This window comes from Fusarium pseudograminearum, chromosome 2 (genome assembly GCF_000303195.2).
Source record: "Fusarium pseudograminearum CS3096 chromosome 2, whole genome shotgun sequence".
NCBI classification, from domain to species: domain Eukaryota; kingdom Fungi; phylum Ascomycota; class Sordariomycetes; order Hypocreales; family Nectriaceae; genus Fusarium; species Fusarium pseudograminearum.
In genome coordinates this window covers 5,590,575-5,606,429 of record NC_031952.1, presented here as the reverse complement: position 1 = coordinate 5,606,429, position 15,855 = coordinate 5,590,575, and the positions used below count along the sequence as shown (strand labels likewise).

Sequence of the window (15,855 nt, the reverse complement as noted above, 5' to 3'; positions counted from 1 at the left end):
TAGTCTAAGCCTTCTGCTGCAAATCGATTTCCCCTTCATCTGCAAACATTATTTTACATCTGTCTACTAGTTATTGCTAAGACATATCAGTTACTTATTCAATCTTGTTAGTAAACTTCACAGAATATGGGGAACTACACTAGCGCCGTAGTCTCTGATGATGGCACAACCGATGAGATGAAGCAGTATCTTAGCGAACTGCCATCCAAAAACCTAGAACCTCTATGGTCACAAATGAGCATGATGGTGCCGCCATCACCAAACCCTACAGCAAAGCCTCATATGTGGACATACAAAGAAGCCTTGCCTCATCTCGAAACCGCCGCCAAATTAGTCCCCGAGGAAAAGGCTGAGAGAAGGGTATTGATGCTAGTCAACCCTAGCATGCGTAAGTGCGCCACCTCAATCGCAGCGCTTCATATTACTCACAATGTCTAGAATCACCATACACAACAGACACCATATATGGCGGTCTTCAGATTGTTAAACCTGGTGAGACTGCACCAGCGCACAGACATCTTGCCTTTGCGGCTCGCTTCATCATTGATGGCGAGGGCTTCACAGCGGTTGAGGGAAAGAAGATGCCTCTGGTCCGTGGTGATGTTGTGATCACACCCATTTGGCACTGGCACGATCACGGGAACGAAAGCGACAAGCCTGTCATCTGGTTGGACATGCTGAATTTGCCTTTGTTCCGCTTTGCTCCCGTTCATTTTGCACAGGGTTACTCTGACCCGCGATACCCAAGCGAGTAAGTAATCTCCCACAGCACCATGCAAAGCAGCATTGTTAATGTTCGTTAGGCATTGTGACCCTTGCGAATTTCGTTTTCCGTGGGGTCCAGTTGAGCAAGAACTCAACTCCAGCAACGACGCGTATTCCATTTATCACTATAGATTATCCAATGGAAAGCCACTGTCGACTTTCCTCGGCGTGCAAGCTGAGAGGTTAGGACCGGGTTCAACCTTCGAATCCCAGGAAAGCCAGTCGTATCTATATCATTGCTATGAAGGGAATGGTCGCACAGAGCTTGTTACTCCGACAGGCGAGACCATGACCTTTCAGTGGCAAGCGCGCGATACTTTCGCAGTGCCTTCATGGTGCAAGGTCAAGCATGTGAATGAGTCTGCAACCGAACAAGCATACCTGATCGGGTGCCATGATGGACCATTTCTTGAGTGTCTTGGTATCCAACGAAGGAAGGAATGAAGGTGTCTAGATATTCAGGAAGTAACAGAACACGAAGCTATGTTTAATTAATTGGAGACTATTTTCTTAACGGGAATTGATATAATGCATCTAAGTACACCATCTTCATGTCAAGTTTAATCTAGTGCTACCCTGAAGTATGGGCACACGCCAGTGGGCTTTTCTGAGGTCAGGCAGTTTATTTGGTATGATGCACTGATTACTCAGTAAACTCATGTTTGTTTAAACATGCTGCACGATAATAAGGTTCGCTTGTTAGAAGGGAATTGCGGTTGATGTGTGACGTACTGTTGTAATATTCTAAACAAATCCAGATGTCATGAGAGTCGCAAAAACCTTGAAGCAAATGTCCATTTATGCGCAGTTTTGCGTCGCATTATGGAATTAGGGGTGGGGTAAGATCGAGGACTATAAGGTAAGATCATTGGCTGAACGTAAAGTTGTTGTCTGCATAATTCTATGCATCTTGACATAACCTCCAGTCCCAAAATAATGCGCCTCCTTCACAACAATCAGAGCCACGCCCGGTTAGCTCAATCGGTAGAGCGTGAGACTCTTACGAGTACGCGATCTCAAGGTTGCGGGTTCGACCCCCGCATCGGGCTGTTCCTATAAAGTACGATTGCAAACAAGCGAGGCACTTCTTTTTTGCCATTTGTTTCTTCTTGTGATTTTCTCTTTTTTTCGCTTGCATGGTTGTTTGAAAAGGCTTGCAAGCGAGGCTAGAAGTTTGCCCTGGGATAGCCTATCCCTTTGTACTCAAGAGTCACGCCACCATCATCGCCAAACATACCGTCAGCTAAAGCCAATTGACATGATGCCGTCTCGCTAAACACTGTGTTTTCCGTTGAATGTCGACGCGATCTACCATGTTTGCAAGAGAATCCGCTTCGTCCAGTGCCGGAGTTAGGCAACGGGAATAAATGGCTGGTTGCTGTTACACGAGGAGGCCCATCAATTCCAAGTGACATCGGGGCTGCAAAAGTGACAATCATATCATTAGAGTGTCTCTGGAGCTATTAAAGAGAAATATTCCTAGACCTTGATTTCTCTCGCTACACTTCTCATACTTCATGCAATTTTCTTTCAAGACTGGTGAGCCTTACAACATGGCGACTCTTGATGCCCTGCGCATCGCCCTTCAACAGCGAATCCCATCGGAGGCGTCTACCAAGGCTTTGTCGGATGATGAATACCAGCATGGCTTTGATCTCTTCTTGCATCACAATGGATGGAGCAACTACCGTGACTTTGTCATCCCCAGGCTCTCCCAACTTCTCCATTCCCAGTTCGATTCCCGGAAAGATGTTTCTGTGCTCGAGGTTGGCCCAGGTCCCAAGAGTGTTTTCGGATACCTGCCCAACTTCATGAGACAGAAGATCACAAGCTATACAGCCTACGAACCAAACCATCTATTTGCTGAGAAGCTGGAGGCCTGGCTACATCCGACAGAAGACTCTCCACCGTTTCCTTCTCTGTGTACCTCTTCTATCAATATAGAACCCTTTACGCAAGAGACCGTCGTCCATGAGAAACAGCACATCATACTCTTCTGTCATAGTCTCTACGGTGTCTCGTCCAAAGACCAGGTCGTAAGACATGCGCTGGACATGCTTTCTGAGGAGCCAGAAGATGGTATACTTGTCGTTTGCCATCGTGACACGGCGCCATTTCTCAACGACCTCGTCTGTCAGCGGTCAGCAATATTCCCAGATGGGACAGTTCGCATCAAGGACAGCAATGATACAATCAACAGATTTGCATCATTTGTAGCTGGCTGTTCAATTCAACCCGACAAAATGCGTAATGCCACTCACGATGATTGGAGAAACGTATGCCGCAACTTGGCTTATCACGAAAACAACCATCCCGATACTCTGACCTTTGCGTCTCCCGAAGTGATCATGACCTTTACTCGGCATTCCACCGCGCTCCCAGAGTTGACCGCGGTTGTACCGCTGGCCTCAAAGGACTGCAAGGTCAAGAACAGAGAGGCACAGTCCCACGCGCCGGCGGCCGTGGTCAGACCAACAGAAGTTGGCCAGATCCAGAGATGCGTTACCTGGGCCTTGAAGCACCAGTTCTGCTTGACTGTCGTTGGTGGTGGCCACAGTGGTCATTGTCGCTGGCATAATGTCGCCTCAGTGGACATGGGTGCCTTCAACCAGGTACACATCGTCAAGAATGCTGGCGGATCCAACGAAGGTCACCCTCTGGTAGTGGCTGGAACCGGATGTAAAACGGGCGACATTATCCAGGCCGCTCAATCCGAAGGTCTGACCGTTCCTTTGGGAGCCCGTCCCAGCGTCGGGTCTGGGCTGTGGCTCCAAGGCGGCATTGGCCACCTACTCAGACCCCATGGCTTGGCATGTGATGCTATCGTTGGCGCTGTACTTGTCAGCGTTGAGTCTGGCCAAGTTTTCTGTGTTGGAGAGGTACCATACGAGCATCAGCCTATTGATGCTGTCAGACCTAACAATGAAAATGATCTTCTCTGGTCGCTCAAGGGTGCCGGTAACAATTTTGGGATTGTCATCAGTGTCACGTTCAAAGCCTATTCTGCCCGGTCCTTCTCGGTCAAAGACTGGTCTATCAGACTTCAGGATGAGGAAAACGCTAAAAATATTCTTCAAAAGTTCGCAAGTACACTTGCCCGCCCTCTCGATCGGGATTCTTCAGTGGACGCCTATTTGTACTACGTCAACACGCAGCTCATGCTTGGAGTTACTCTTTTCCAAAGCATGGAGACCACGACCGGCAAGGATCCCTTCCCAGCGACTCCCAAGTCATTCATCCAGGTAATTGGAGAGAGTGACTGCACAAAAATCGTGGATGCTGTTGGATTATTTGACACCGAGATGTACATGTCTTTGATGCACGGTGGGCAGGCGGCGGGAAAACCTCCTCGTTCAAGCGATGCGTTTTCCTGAAGGATATCGAACAAAGTAACATCACCAACATCCTTCTTACCGCAATTAGAAGTCGCCCATCATCTATGTGTTATTTTCATCTGCTCCATGGAGGATGGCCAGTCCAGGATATTGGCAGCGACGCTACCGCATTTGGCTGCCGAGACTGGGACTTTGCCTGTGTAGTGACAGGCGTTTGGCCTCGTGAAGATGAAAATTCGGCGACTGCACGCGCAACAACTCGCTGGGTATATGGCGTGGTCGAAGCCCTTCTGCCAGTCAGCCAAGGAGTCTACGGCGCCGACCTTGGGCCAGATCCAAGAGACGCCATTCTCGCGACTAAAGCCTTTGGCCCAAATCTTCGAAAGCTGGTTAAGCTAAAACAAATCTTTGATCCTCATCGGGTACTCGCTTATGCCTGTCCACTTTCGAAAGACATGTTGTCACAAAAGATGGTTGTTCTTGTGACTGGAGAACACGGTGCCGGAAAGGACTACTGCGCCAATATTTGGGCCGCCGCGATCAAGGGACACGGCCATAGCACCGCTGTCCTGAGCATAAGTGATACGACGAAGCGAGAATACGCCTCGCACACTGGCGCTAGTTTGAAACGCTTACTCGAAGATCGTGCGTACAAAGAGCAGCATCGTGAGGCTTTGGCGGCATTCTTCGGGCAGCAGATGAAACACCGGCCTCATCTAGCAGAAGAACATTTTACAGAAGCGGTGAGGAGCGCTGATGTGGATGTACTGTTCATTACTGGTATGAGAGAAGAGGCACCCGTGGCAAATATGTGGCATCTAGTTCCGGACGTTAGACTGGTGGACGTCCACGTCAAGGCTAGCCACAAGACTCGAGGTCTTCGTCGACAGATCTTTACAAACGGTCACTCTATCAGTCATGGGAACTTCAATGGCACAGAGACACTTGTATTAAACTATCGACCAAACTTCATATTTCACAATGACACAGCAAGCGATGATCAGGTCAAGGCATTCGCCAAACACAGTCTGCTTCCCTTCTTAGGCGACGATCTCCGGCGCCTCGCTGGGATGGTTCCTTCAGTACCGGACTTTCCTAGACCAGGAATCGAGTTCCGACATGTTCTGGAAATCGGTCAACAGAAAGGAGGGTACAAGCTCTGCGCGTCTTTGTTCAAGCAGCACTTTACGGGCGATTGGCGCAAGATTGACGTGATAGTGAGCTGCGACGTGGGAGGGCACATATTTGCTGCATCGCTGGCGCTAGAGGTAAATATTCACTCGATTCTGGTTCGTCCCCCAGGGAAACTACCACCACCGACTATTTCTGTTGAAAAGAGCCACTCACATGTCTCGTCTCATGTAAATGGAGTAAAGGCGGAAGGGAATGCGATGCGCGCCGACGCACTTCGCAAAGGTGCAAGGGTAGTGGTGATTGATGACGTTCTGGCAACGGGACACACGCTTCTGTCAATGCTCGAGCTACTGAACAGAGCTGGTATCGACACAGAGGATGTCAGTGTCATGGTCGTTGCTGAGTTTCCGATCCATCGTGGACGTCAAAAGCTAAGACAGGGCGGCTTTGGGAGAGTCGGCATTCAGAGTTTGTTGGTTTTTGATGGCGAGTAGGCGGGGACTATCGTTCAAGTTCGAGTATCAGGGAGATCGAACACGTGTGCTCATGTGTCTTGAGGTTGAAGTGTACATGTTGAAATTCTCAATAGACTACATGCTTGGTCAGCGTCATATATCTTTCATCCTGCTTGTCGAGGTGACTAGCCACTCAGTCCTGTTGAGAAGTAGAACGTGCAGTATCCCGAGAAGTAAGCCAAGGGCAAAACCTCGCCCGAGAATGAGATTTTTTCCGGATGGTGCATAGCATATTGTATCGAGTATCGACCACATCCATGACCACCTGAGAACAGCTTTTCTTAGTCCGAAGGTGTCTGTGCGCGGGATCTAAGATGACATCTTGAACAGTGTTTGATACTCCCCAGAGAGTCATGACGCGTCTCAATGTAGCATCATCTTTGTCGCTATCGACATCGATCTTGCGATCAAGGGATACCGACACACAAGTACGTATGAACGCCAGTGGGATTGTCGGTTTCACCTTCTTGATCAATCTGTACCTGTGCACAAAATCTGCCCAGATCTCTGCCGTTTTCTCCGCAGTAAAACCAAAGTAGTAGATAGCGGCCTCGGAGAACATCTGGTCTGGAATAGTGGCGAAGGATTGGGGATAGTTCTCGACATAAGGCCTATCCTTCCGAGCATACCCGTCCCATTTAGCCCCTGGTTGAGAGTGGACTTTGTGGAGTAGCCGGTTGCCATGTTCATCAGCGGCGGTAGCGAGACCCATCTTAATCATTTGATCTGCGTCGGCAGCAGCCAGAATGGGTGTAAGGGTAAAGCGAACCATGTTGAGTTTGTGGTAAGAAAGTCAAGTGTTGGAACTGCCAGTAGGATTTTGGATGGAAGGAAGGAAGAAAGATTCACGTTGCAAATGGGTCAGAGGCACCTTATATAGTAAATATCCTCATCAAAGAAATCTTAATCAGTGGACCTGGATACAGAATTTGACATTGGAGATAGAATATAATCATGTCGGCATCAGAGTTTTGAGGGACTTAAAAACAAAATAGTGGCGAAGACAACTGAGACTTTGAACTTAAAAACCGACACACACACCACAAATAAGAGTCAATACTGTCGTGGCTCTTGGTTGAAAGGGCCATAACTGGAAATGGATATATTGAATATGGTAGTGGCACCGAGGGCGAGCGAAATTACTTTTCCTCATCTATATTTCTATGCTTTTTCGTAGTACTCATCCACAGCTATCTATAATTTCCTCACGTTTAATACAAAATAACTTTCATCCACTCTGATAAGGTTGGTAACCGAGGGCAAAGGGCATTTTTGCATCCCGGTGAAATCTTCTGCAACCAAAAAAAAACATAAAAAAACAAAAACAAAAATAAAAAGCACGAACCACAGAAGATATCCATTATGGAAAACAACTGCTAATCCTTTCTCTTCTCAATCTTGGGCAAACCAAGCCAGATACCTAGCAAGACTACCAAGATGGCAAGGATAATAGGTTGCAGAACTTGAACACCCTTAGCTTGCGCAATAGCGCCGACCGCGAAAGGCAGCACAGCCGCACCGCTTCCTCCAAACGCAGCAGCAAATCCGATGGCGCTTACATGAAGATGCCGTGGCAGAAGCATCGTGACAGACACGATTACACATGGAAACATAGGTCCTAAGAAGAAACCCTGCAGAGCAACAGCCACTGCCGACACATGAAATTGAGGAACGAGCCAAAAGATGAGCTGCAGGGCCATGGTGATGGGAATGAAGATGATGAGCGACAGTTTGACACCTATCTTTGGGATGACCATGCCTAGAATCATGCGTCCCATTGTGATGCCCAACCAGAAACCGACAGCTGTCATGCCTGCGTCGAAAGGGTCGGCGTTACGAACACGTAACATGAACTGCACGACCCAGCCACCCAAGGCGACCTCTACACCAACATAGCCGAGGAGAAACAAGGCACAGAGCCAAACAACACGAGCGTGGGGCTTGACGAACAGTGCAGCTCGGGTACCTTGAGTGCGGGTGTCCGTTGCATTGACAGTCTCGCGATACTTCTGAGCTGTCTTGGGCCAGAATGAGTATGTGAGGGTTGCAGTCTCGAGGACAGCCATGCCAAGCTGTGAAGAACGAGTTATTATACCGAAAAAATGTTCATGGCAGAGCAACTTACAAGCACGTAGTAAAAGTCATACCAGCCAAGGTTGGCTTGGGTAATCATGCTGGTCGCAATTAGAGGGCTCACGGTACCTCCAAGACCGTAGCTTGCGTGCATGAAGCCCAATAGCTCGTTGGACCTAGCAAGGTTGCCGATGTAGGAATTCCAAGCTGCAAGACCGATGCCATTACCCAGACCAGCCAGAACATATGCCAAGACTAGGACAGGATAAGGCGGGTGCTGGGACAAGATCAGGTATGTCAAAGCGTGACACCCACCACACATAAAGGCAATCCATCGTTGACCAATTCTCATGTGAAGATAATTGTTGGTCGCTGCAGAAACGATGAAGCCGACGAATGGAGAAAGGAAGATGAGCGATACAACAAGGTACGAAAGCTCATAGTATGTCTCCAAGTAAGGGATCAAAGCACCGTAGGCGGCATCGTTGGCACCCGAGACGAAAAGACTAAAGAAAACAGAGGCAACTCGAAAGGCGTTGCCAATTGGCTCGTTCCACTTCTCCACAACGACAGCAGCCCTTGGTGGTATGGCTTCATCGTCTGTAATATTGGCTTGTTGGTGATCTTGGTCTTGATCATGAACGCTGTGAGATCCTAACCGCCGGCCTGCCGAGGATAAAACCGGGTTAGGCTGTTTCGGCGTTGCATCAATTCCACGAGTGAAATTGAGAGTCTCTAGCTCTACAGCTTGCGTCGGGTAAGAAGAAGACGGCATCGTGGAATGAATTGATACCTTGACTAGGTAGATTGAAGAGTGAAAAAAACTGCTCAATTCCCTGCAGCATCAAAAGTATGTCCGTCTGACTCATCCCATCTGTAGATAAGTAGATAGATGGCGGGGGATTGGCGCTAGCTGATCATGGTTAACATGGATGTGGCGAGCCGAGGATCAACACGAGTCAAGAAGGCATGGTTCAGTGAATACAAACAGACATTGCATACATTCTACCTGCTCCTCAGTAGCTGCTCTACCAAGTGGTGTCGTTCAATTGGAACAACAACGGCATCTCTCTGGTATAATTACCTGTCGGTAATGTAATATTGTGTCCTCCATCCATTACAACTGGCACTCTATGCCCCGGAGTCATCAAATTGAAGCACCACATCAATACAAGAACGCACACAATGCGAATCTTGGGTCCTGTAATGCCTGAGTAGCCTAGGATATTCTCTATCCGATGCGGTAAGAGGGTCGCCCTGACACGCTTTTCGTTCTCTGCACTTCCATGCATCATTAGTTTGACAATGTAAGCCGTCGATACAGCGACCGCGTGACTGATCCATAGGAAAATTGGCACAATTATGACCGAGGTTCTCCATCGGTCCCCCAAAAGTGTACCGTCACCAAAAAGACCGTCCACGATGAGAATTCCCTTCGAGTCGGCAGCGAGGAGGATGTGGAATTGGAGGGTATACGTTTCCAAAGAGCAGCGGCCCAACCAGGCCATAGCTCTAGAGTGCTAATTCCTCGCAGACCATGGAATATTGCGTAACATGACGAAACCCAAGATCGGAATGACGGAAACATAAGGATGCCACTTCATGTACGAACTTTCCGTGATGTTTGAAGTGAAAGACAGATAATGCAAGATTGAGAACAGACCCCCAAAGACAAGGCATACGCGAAGTCCCAAACGAACTGAAACCTCGCCCTTCTTCATCTCTCGGCCAATGACGGCGGCCAGCATCCCAACATACGCTATAAACAAGTCTAGCGTGACGCTGCGTTGCCATTCCTCGGCACTCCACTGTATCTTGAATATACCCTGAAAGATATAAAACGTCCAGCTCGTGAACGGTGTAGCGAGAAAGACGATAGAGATAATCATACACGAAACGCATATCTTGACTAGCAAGAATTGCAATTCGTTGTTGTGTCCGCTGTCGATTGCCATGGTTGCGTAGACGACTAGGAACCAGAATGACAGGAGCGGTGAAAAGTGGTAAGCCATGTATTCAGTATCCATGAAGTATGCGAGTAAACATGGCAGGATATTGAGTCGAAGAAGAGTCGATGCCGCGTGGTTGAAGGAAAAGTCTTTCTCGTTCATAAAGTCAAGGGTATGGACGTAACCAGTTTGGAAGACATAAGCGCCCATGCAAAGACGAACAAGGACGTGTATCAAGCCTCCCTGAGCTCCGGCCCAGTGGTATATCAGGATGAAGACCTGCATCCACCCTTTCCATTCGTCAATCTGATCCGGAGATAGAAAAGGCTGGTCCGTATTTGACTGTGTGAATGATAAATTCCAAGGGGGGTCTGAACGTCGGATGGTAGAAAGACAAATCGCGATACACGGCAAACATAGAGCGACAAAGTCGCCCAACTGCCACAGCTTACTTCCCTTGGCCATCATCTGCGTGCGATCGGCGTAGTAGCACATGAGCAGAGTCAGTACAAGACATCCCGTTCGCATGTTGAACAAGCTCCGATGGGAATAATCCTGCGGTCGATTGGTAAAAATGTGAAAGAGTTCACAGAAGACGCAGATAGTCAAGTACATCAAGCCTAATCCAACTAAAGTTGTTTGTGTGGAGGGCTTGATACCATAGTCCGTACAGCAAGTACGTGAGTATGGGTAAGGCATCATTCTATCAAGCTTCGCGTTGCACCGCATGTTGAAAAGAATGTTGGCCCGTAATTCGGCGACGTGAAACTTGACGTGAAAGCCTGAGCGTAAGGGGTCGCGCCAGATCTTGTCTTGACCTGCAACAACTCCAGGTATCGACCACACAAGAGGGATGCTCAGATTGCCTTCGTGTTCTTGGAGCCACTGCTGCATCTCGAAAACTTCATTCGCCCTTCGGTCTCGATCTACCTGCTGAGCAGGGTCATCACCTAGATATCGCGGTCCAGCTGGCGGCGCGTACAGAATCAGATTGCCGATGCCGTCATAGGGATCCATTGGGGCTCTGAAGGGGTCATGATCCGGGATGTTGTCGCCAATGAACCTATTAAGACTGACGACATGATTTCTGAAAAGTCCATAGCGCTTGTCCCATGGGTCAGTCACGTTGGTCTCGTTGCACGATTTGAGAACGTGAGGATGAGTAAACCATGCGCCTGCTGAGATGTAGATTAACGCGGGGCCTTGCTGGTCCTTGATGGATGGTATGTTGTGTCTCTCTTCTGTGTATTTGTCGATGTTCTGCACGAATCCTTCTTGACCTGGAACACCGTGCGCGGAGAGTCAGACGTTGGCCAGACGTTGGATCTTTTGTCCGTGGTAGGTTGTATTGTATAATTGGATTCTCGGGACTCCCTTTCTCGAGTCGATTTTCTTGAATTGCTTGCTGTCAAGCTGTTGATACTTTAGTACTGATTCCTTCAACAGCTATCATACCAACTTACCATGTTTCCCATGGCACGTGCAACATTCTGCGACGTCGAATCTCCAGACAGGAATATTTTCCGACCTTCCATACATCTTCGAATGTCTCCTGACCCATATTGACTCAAAATACATCCGTCAGGCTGCCACTGGCGGAATGGATCTCGATTTCCTTGTTCGTCTCGCACAGGGTCTATCCATCGACCTGTATTCTGGACAGCACGGCATCTGTAGGGGTCATTTCCTGGGTAAGGTGTTTTGAGAGTAACAGCCGCCAGAAACAGCGTTGCGAAGACTGCAGATAAAACTCTCGTCCAGCAACCGTTCATCTTGATGATTCTTTGTCGACAAGACAGTGATAAGAATTACGGGTGGGTATGCTAAAGAAAAAAGAATAAAATAAACAAAAGTTTCTTCATCTATATAACGAATTGTTCTAGTCTCAGCTCTCGTCTGCGACACTAGAGAAATTAGGGAGCGCAGGGCGGAATAGTTGGTCCCTAGGCTGAGTGATCTTCTGTTTTTTGGGGCCCCTTAGAACAGACAGAGTCCGAAGGGAGCGCGCAATATCTCTATTGGGGCCATGCATTGTCAATGGGGCTCTCGATAAGATGTGCGTGATCGTGAGCTTCAATTTGTAAGACAATATCCGTCATATCCGAGACAATTGGTCCGCATGTCCGTGCTAATTTCCGCATTCCTAAAGATCTCCGAGAAGAATGAATTGATGTCAAAGTAAGAAACCAACAGTGACTTGTGTTTAAGATAACACGACGTGTCATTTTCTATTCATGCCGCTTTATCCGTGATATGTAATGGCTTTCTGCGGTGATTATAACAATGAAACAAGCTGAGAAAGGTTCAGTGACCTTTTTGCGTGAGATAGGTATTCGTATAGGAATCAAGTGTACGTTAGGTTGGGATCTTAATTCCAAGACTTTGCAAATCTGGATATCAGAAATCGTCGTGAAGTATTCGAGGCAGTTTCTTGGAATTGACAGAACTTGTATAAAGGTTCATTTGCCACAAAGCAATAATTTTCAACTTGACATCATTATTTGGATCTTTCTAGTGTGATTTCACTGCAGTGCTAACCAAATAGATCCAACTTAGACAAGGTTAGTGGCCTGTCAAGTCTTCGGCAAACTTGATCAGCTATTTACCAACCGGAAAGCGTGACAAGCCTCAGGGTATCAGAAAAGTTGGCTACTGGAAGCATAAGAGACGAAATTAGTAGGTCAGCTTATGCTACTTAGACTATACCCTTTAGGCTATCTATTTTTGTGCACTAAGACTCAATAGGACAACTTTTCTGTTACCCACTAGACAAGCTAAGCCGATATAAGGATGCTGTTCATGCCTAGGCGGAATGATGTCTAGTCCTGGCTAGCTGACCTAATTAGTTGTCGGTGCTGGGTAAACCGTGGTATTCCAACTGCCTCATCCCTGTTCGTTTCCCCATCCCCCACAGAATGCACCACTTTACTTCCCCGGACTTTGAAGGCTTGACCTAATACAGCAATCAAAACGTCGACTCGTGATCTATCCCAAGGCAAAAATGAGGATGTAGTCAGGCAAACCTGGAATAAAACGCCGGTGAAGCGCCGAGGGCGGCATCAACTTCTGAGAGCCGAAAACAACTTATATCGTATGTTTTGACACCGGGCTTCTCTCGTGCCTCAATAATAGTCTCACTATACATCAATTGACGTTGCCATGCAGTCGGTATCTCGTCTATTGCTGCTTGCAGCGCTTGCCCTGCCTTCTATCGCTGTGGACTCCACTGTCGATCTCGGATACAGCAAGTACAAGGGCAAAGATCTTGGGAATGGTGTTTCGGAATGGCTCGGTGTACGATACGGTGCTGCACCAGTCAAAGATTTACGATGGACACTGCCTCAAGATCCTAGCCGCGTAAGGGCAGTACAAGATGCTACCAAGGTACAATTCGTCCCCCAAACAAAATTGAAGGATATTGGCTGACATCAATAACAGCGCAAGCCTGTTTGCATCGGAACGAGCAGTGACCCAAGCGTCATCGGTAATACCGAAGACGAGGATTGCCTGTTCCTCAACATCTGGGCCCCAACACACGCCTCAAGCAAAAGCAAACTTCCAGTTTACTTCTACATCCAGGGTGGTGGTTTCAACACTAATGCCAACCCCAATGTCAACGGAACGGCTCTCGTCAAGGCCGGTGATTTGGATATGATTGTCATCAGCATCCACTATCGCGTTGGTGTCTACGGATTCCTCAACGACGGCGCTGACATCAAGCCTAATCTCGGCCTCCATGACCAGCGAAAAGCTCTCAAATGGGTTCAGAAGTACATTGCCAAGTTCGGAGGTAATCCGGACCATGTGGTCATTGGAGGCGACTCTGCTGGTGCTGCAAGCGTCAGTCTTCACTTGAGTGCATATGGCGGTAAGGATGAAGGACTCTTCCATGGCGCTGCCGCAGAGTCCATCTCTTTTGGCACACTCTTAACGCCCAAGGAGTCATCCTACCAATACCAAAATCTGGCTATTCGTCTTGGCTGTGCTGGTCCCAAGAAGGATGTTCTACGGTGCATTCGCTCCAAGTCGCCCCAAGAGATACAGAAAGTCAACAAGGCCATCCCATTCGAGGGTAGCTCTAAAGCTCCTCTTTACATGTGGACTGTTTCTCTCGACAATGACTTGATTCCTGACCTAACATATAAGCTTTTCGAGCAAGGAAAGTTCATCAAAGTCCCTCTTATCACAGGTGATGACACAAATGGTGGAACTCCCTTCGCACCCCGGGACGCAGCCAGCATCGGCGACAGTGACGAGTTCCTCAAGGCCCAATTTCCTTTCTTGACACTGGAGCAGCTCGGAAAGATCAATGATCTCTACCCCAACAAGAACGACACCTGCCCAAATGCCGGATGTTATTGGCGACAGGCCAGCACAGCATATGGAGACATGCGATACATGTGCCCTGGTCTCTACATCTCCAACGCTCTGACCAAGTACGGTGTTTCTAAATCTTGGAACTACTGGTATGACGTCGAGGATCCTAGTGAAATGGCGCAGGGTCTTGGTGTCCCCCACGTGGCCGAGCTGAATGCAATCTTTGGACCTGGATCCGGTAACAACAACCCCCCAGCAAGTTATTTTCCAGGTGAGAAGAATGGACCTGTTATCCCAGTTGTCCAGGGTTACTGGTCAAGCTTTATTCGATCTTTGGACCCGAACACTCACCGGCATGAGGGTTCTGTCAAGTGGGAGACATGGACTGAGAAGGGAAAGGAGCGCATTGTTTTTGAGACAGGCGGCAGCACAAGGATGGAGAAGACTGGTAAGGAATTGCAGAAACAGTGTAAATATCTATCTTCTATCGGCGCGGACATTCGTCAATGAGCAGCGGACTTGTCATGAGATACGATTGAGAATGGCATAAATAATGTTAAGGAAGACGGTTTTAGTTGAATAAATGTACATATTCTTAATCTAAGGCATATGTAATCAACCTATGGTGCTCTTATTTAGGATAGCTTCAGTCCGATATATACTTCCAGCCTATCCTTGGTGTACCCAAACTTCCCATCCCGAGACATGCCCTGATCAGTGATCACGCATGTCGTTCCAAGCCTTGACTTAGCGTCTCAGGGCCTCGAACTCGGCAGGGACGGCCTCGGCACCGGCGCCGGTGTTGGCAATCTTCTCCTATAAGCGGGTCAGCATCCAGTCTGTACATCATCGCCACCTCTTTTTGCAGGGCTGCAGTCAAAACTTACCAACTCCTCGACCTTCTCCTCGGACAAGTCGGCAATGCTGTAGACGGTGCCATCAGAAAGACCAAGCAGGTCGGGCTTGACACCAGCTTCGCACTTTCCGCCATCAGGCTGCTCGGCGGGGCAAGAGTTGTCGGCAGCGCGCTTGCGGCCGACGAACGAGTAGCTACCACCGGTACGGTCACCGCGAGACGAGTATGTCATGCAGATGTCTGTGTTGCCGTTGGAGTCTTGCTGGTTGGCGAGGTATGTGCAACCGCCACCAGTGTTAGCCTCGCCACGAATGCGCCAGCTGCTTGGGATCTGTTGAGACTTGTTAGTTCTGATAGGTCTGTGAGCCAAAAGAAAGAAAGGGGTTTCACGCACAGCGTTCACAGAAACGCTCAGTCTGCCACTGCTCGCCGAGTTGCTAAACACACAGCAAACACCGGGGTTGATGCCGGCGCAGCCAACCCAGGCCCCGTTGCAACCACTGTTGCTGTAAGCCCTGACATCGACAGCCGATGCAGTGGCTGCGAGGGTCAGAAGAATGGCGGAGAAGTACATGGTTGAAGTGAAGGGTTGGTGTTTAGGGTGATGTTGTCAAGTTGGAGAGTGGTGGGTGAGGAAGCAAACAGAACAGTTCTAGGAGAGGAAGCACCTGGCTTTATACTATTGCCTTAACCGGGTTGCCCATCCTGCGACCGTTCTCATCTCGAATAAGAGACAAAGTCGTTGATAGCTTGGTGACATTGTTTAGCGAGAGCTGCTCGTATGCTGTCCAACTAGCTTCTTCCAGACGGGGCGTCAGATGCTAGCTGGCTATGGTTGGTGGTATTGCAAGCATTTGCCGACGGTAATCGATATCCTTACTAGAACCAAAGTTCCGCTACGGCTTGCGGCT

At 48.5% G+C, this 15,855-nt stretch overlaps 7 protein-coding genes across 7 annotated transcripts, besides 1 other annotated feature; 3 read left to right on the top strand and 4 right to left on the bottom strand.

The window, feature by feature from the left end:
• Positions 1 to 126: 126 nt before the first annotated feature.
• Positions 127 to 1,209, top strand: FPSE_05482 (uncharacterized protein; the record flags this gene model as incomplete). The annotated part of the gene is made up of 3 exons (XM_009258600.1): positions 127 to 388; positions 439 to 751; positions 804 to 1,209. The coding sequence occupies 3 exons, from the start codon at positions 127 to 129 to the stop codon at positions 1,207 to 1,209; spliced, it is 981 nt and encodes a 326-aa protein (XP_009256875.1).
• A 1,109-nt stretch (positions 1,210 to 2,318) lies between these two features.
• Positions 2,319 to 5,728, top strand: FPSE_05483 (uncharacterized protein; the record flags this gene model as incomplete). The annotated part of the gene is made up of 2 exons (XM_009258601.1): positions 2,319 to 4,007; positions 4,247 to 5,728. The coding sequence occupies 2 exons, from the start codon at positions 2,319 to 2,321 to the stop codon at positions 5,726 to 5,728; spliced, it is 3,171 nt and encodes a 1,056-aa protein (XP_009256876.1).
• A 154-nt stretch (positions 5,729 to 5,882) lies between these two features.
• FPSE_05484 (uncharacterized protein) lies at positions 5,883 to 6,521 on the bottom strand (the record flags this gene model as incomplete). Its single annotated transcript, XM_009258602.1, has 1 exon — positions 5,883 to 6,521. The coding sequence occupies one exon, from the start codon at positions 6,519 to 6,521 to the stop codon at positions 5,883 to 5,885; it is 639 nt and encodes a 212-aa protein (XP_009256877.1).
• A 528-nt stretch (positions 6,522 to 7,049) lies between these two features.
• Positions 7,050 to 7,086: a microsatellite.
• Positions 7,087 to 7,125: 39 nt separating this feature from the next.
• Positions 7,126 to 8,597, bottom strand: FPSE_05485 (uncharacterized protein; the record flags this gene model as incomplete). Its single annotated transcript, XM_009258603.1, has 2 exons — positions 7,126 to 7,821; positions 7,875 to 8,597. 2 exons carry the CDS (start codon positions 8,595 to 8,597, stop codon positions 7,126 to 7,128), a joined length of 1,419 nt encoding a protein of 472 aa, XP_009256878.1.
• Positions 8,598 to 9,342: 745 nt separating this feature from the next.
• On the bottom strand, positions 9,343 to 11,543 carry FPSE_05486 (uncharacterized protein; the record flags this gene model as incomplete). The annotated part of the gene is made up of 3 exons (XM_009258604.1): positions 9,343 to 11,031; positions 11,080 to 11,184; positions 11,235 to 11,543. 3 exons carry the CDS (start codon positions 11,541 to 11,543, stop codon positions 9,343 to 9,345), a joined length of 2,103 nt encoding a protein of 700 aa, XP_009256879.1.
• Positions 11,544 to 12,930: 1,387 nt separating this feature from the next.
• On the top strand, positions 12,931 to 14,598 carry FPSE_05487 (uncharacterized protein; the record flags this gene model as incomplete). The annotated part of the gene is made up of 2 exons (XM_009258605.1): positions 12,931 to 13,155; positions 13,210 to 14,598. 2 exons carry the CDS (start codon positions 12,931 to 12,933, stop codon positions 14,596 to 14,598), a joined length of 1,614 nt encoding a protein of 537 aa, XP_009256880.1.
• Positions 14,599 to 14,835: 237 nt separating this feature from the next.
• FPSE_05488 (uncharacterized protein) lies at positions 14,836 to 15,518 on the bottom strand (the record flags this gene model as incomplete). The annotated part of the gene is made up of 3 exons (XM_009258606.1): positions 14,836 to 14,904; positions 14,976 to 15,275; positions 15,339 to 15,518. 3 exons carry the CDS (start codon positions 15,516 to 15,518, stop codon positions 14,836 to 14,838), a joined length of 549 nt encoding a protein of 182 aa, XP_009256881.1.
• Positions 15,519 to 15,855: the final 337 nt, after the last annotated feature.